Genomic DNA, 3,337 nt, shown 5'->3' on the forward strand with positions numbered 1-3,337 from the left:
AAGACATTTGGGAGCCACCTAAAGAAAATGGTAACTCATCAATATATAATATTAATTTTATAAGTATTGTTGCAAATTTGTGTACTAAATCTTTTGTCATTTAACTTCGCAGGAAGCAGAAAAAGGAGGCAGTGTACCATATAAGGATGTGTTTGTAGAAACACATAAACGGAAGACCACGGGAGTCTTCGTATCAGAGAAGGCGAGAACGACAACGGTATGTATTAATTCTATTAATAATCATTGCAATATATATGCAAGTCATCATAATGTTATCATTAATTATTAATGAATACTTTAAACATTATTTTGTAGGAGGCATATGAGCAACAAATGGTAGAGCGATATGGCGAAGACGCTACTCAGCATCCATCATTTGATCCTACAGCATGGGTGACTGGAGCAGGTGAACCCAAAAAAGGTCGCGTGTTCGGGTTTGGGAGTAATATGAACACTTCACCAGTTATTGGTTCTTTCAGTTACGGCTCACCAACTTCTTGCGCCGACATAAGCTCCAAGCAGCCGACTATTCTTTCCGGTGATGATGTACGCGAGATCATTAATGAATCACTGAATAACTACTTCCAATACACCGTCGCCCCCTTTCTCCGAAATGAGATCAAGGCCGCTGTTCAGGATAGGGGATCTTCGATTCCAGGTCCCTCTCAGGTATAATCACATATATAGTTTTTTTGACTGTCTTAAAGCACATCTGAGCATGGTAGAATCACATATAGAGTTTTTCTAGATGCCTTAGAACACATATGAACATGCTATAATCACATATTCAATTTTTTTACTGCCTTAGCACACATATGAGCATGATAGAATCACATATATATATATTTAACTTTTTGTCTGTCTTAGAGCACATATGAGCATGATAGAATCACATATAAAGTTTTTTTGATTGCATTAGAACACATAAGCATGCTATAATCACATATTCAGTTTTTTTACTGCCTAAGAACACATATGAGCATATTATAATCACATATTCTGTTTTTTGACTGCCTTAGCACACATATGAACATGCTATAATAACATATAGAGTTTTTTAACTGCCTTAGAACACATATGAACATGTTATATATCATTTATGATAGAATCACATATAAAATTTTTGGCTTTGCCTGCCTTAGAGCACATATGAGCATGCTATATTCACATATTCAATTTTTTTACTGCCTTAGCACACATACGAGCATGATCAAATCACATATATAGTTTTTTGCCTGCCTTAAAGCACATCTGAGCATGGTAGAATCACATATAGAGTTTTTTTATATGCCTTAGAACACATATGAACATGCTATAATCACATATTCAATTTTTTGACTGCCTTAGCACACATATGAGCATGATAGAATCACATATAGAGTTTTTTTATTGCCTTAGATCACACATGAGCACATGATAGAATCACATATAGTGTGTAATTTATTTCATTATATTTTGTTTATCAATACTGACTGTTCTTTTCTTGTGTAGGCTGCTAGCGATAATCAGGGTAGTGGAGCTGAAGGGACAGATAAAGACAATGAACAAGAAGACGCACAAAATCTTGGCGATGATTAGAGGACTGTGTTGAAGAAGTTCTATTTTTTTTATTTTTCCTAATTGTAATTGTTGAATTGTAAATAATTAAACTTCTTAGTTTTAAGGTGGAACGATTAATTATTATAGATACTTGTTATATGAATTTTTTTGTGTGGTTTGTTTTTTATTTACAGAAAATATAAATTGTACAGGAAATATAAATTGTACAGTTCTCGGTAATTAATTTTTAAATAATTTTTTTTTATTTTTTTTCGTTTTTGCGACGGATTAGCGACGGATGATTCCGTCGCTATTCATATTAATCTAGCGACGGCTTAGCGGCGGAATTAAATCCGTCGCCACGCCGTGGTCGCCGTTTAGTACCGGCGGATTGGCGACGGAATATAGCGCTCGTTATTCCGTCGCAATTAGCGACGAACTTGGCGACGGAATTATTCCGTCGCCAGTTAGCGTCGAAATATTCGCGACGTAAGCATACTGTCGCCGCGTTGTCGCTAATCCGTCGCTAACATGGTTAGCGACAAATTAGCGACGGATTAGCGACAGAATGTGGTCGTCGCTAATCTACTGCTTTGTTGTAGTTTAGATGAAAACTTGGTTTTGTTTATTTTGCGGGCCCTTTCAATTGAGTATGCCGCCTTCAGAGTCTCCATGTCTACACGTTTAGATCTCATTTACATAAATCAACTTCACAATTTGCTCCTATCAGAGGAATCACACACATCCTATTCTACCATGACTAGTCATGATGTTGCTCCGGAAGCAAACTTCAACTAGTGTCCCAATAATAATTTCAACAGTAACTTAATTTATCCGAGGACATGGCAGAAAGAAACACTCTAGGTGTTATCTGTCAATATTGCGAAAAACCAAATTACATGTTGTGTCAATGTCGTCTACTTCAGAGAGAAAATTCTTCTAAGTTGTCACCCATTACCTATCATGCATCTGCATCAAATTACTCAAGTGACAACAGACAATAGTCGGGGCCCCTCCGCCATCTCATCCCCAACTGCATGTAGTGAAGCCAATTTACTTGTTTTCAATCAGAAGCATAACGATATAAAAAATGAGAGTTGTCACCTTCCTTGAGATAGAGGACGTGAGAACTTTGATGCCATTTCAGCTCTTCATGAATCCTCCATTCTTTAATGGATGCAATCAGTGATCATTTTTTCCCAGCAGATGTCGAGAGGACATTCGTATCGATGACATCATCTGTAGGAGAAGAAGAACGAACCAGAGATAGCAATTTGGCCTCCCAATTATCAAGCAAATAAAACTTAGAAATCCTACTAGAACGAAGTCATTCCTTTATTTCTGTTCAAAGATGAAGAAGCTTTTGATTTAATGGAAATGCAGCCCAAGTCCCTCAAATTGGCAATGACCAAGAGCCAGTCACTAACACTGGGAGGCCCCATTCACGCAGCCACCATCGCTCAAAACAAAAATGGCAGCCACGTCTAAAACCAGACCCCCAAGAAATAATTAAGTGGCCATGGTTAGGGATAGCAGTGGAACGGGGGAAATGGGGCCCCGCCGGCCTGCCTCGCCTCATTTGGACTATGGATGGAGGACATGAAACAGGGATGGAGGTTAAAATTAAAACCCATGCGAGATGGAGGTGGGGATGGACTTACACTTTCTCCCAACCCGCCCAGTCCCGCCTTCATACCTGAGAATTGTTGTATTCACGTTTGTTGTCAGACCCTCAATAAACTGGGCACGACATGCGGCATGCGTGGCGCGCGGCGTGCGCGACATGCACGACGCGCGG

The 3,337-nt window shown here is 38.9% G+C and overlaps 1 protein-coding gene across 1 annotated transcript; it reads left to right on the forward strand.

Annotated features, from left to right (window-relative positions):
- The first annotated feature begins 438 nt into the window (after positions 1 to 438).
- On the forward strand, positions 439 to 1,737 carry LOC149843669 (uncharacterized). The gene is made up of 2 exons (XM_090001889.1): positions 439 to 669; positions 1,492 to 1,737. The coding sequence occupies exons 1-2, from the start codon at positions 448 to 450 to the stop codon at positions 1,576 to 1,578; spliced, it is 309 nt and encodes a 102-aa protein (XP_089858015.1). The 5' UTR covers positions 439 to 447; the 3' UTR covers positions 1,579 to 1,737.
- The last annotated feature ends 1,600 nt before the right edge of the window (positions 1,738 to 3,337 follow it).

Source organism: Nuphar pumila, chromosome 3, assembly GCF_984573655.1.
Source record: "Nuphar pumila chromosome 3, dmNupPumi1.hap1.1, whole genome shotgun sequence".
Classification (NCBI taxonomy): Eukaryota; Viridiplantae; Streptophyta; class Magnoliopsida; order Nymphaeales; family Nymphaeaceae; genus Nuphar; species Nuphar pumila.

Bases quoted from the DNA above. Each gene is read 5' to 3' on its own strand.
- LOC149843669 (XM_090001889.1), top strand. From the start codon at position 448: ATGAACACTTCACCAGTTATTGGTTCTTTCAGTTACGGCTCACCAACT. The intron at 670-1,491 runs GTATAATCACAT...TTTCTTGTGTAG, and splicing joins CGATTCCAGGTCCCTCTCAG to GCTGCTAGCGATAATCAGGG.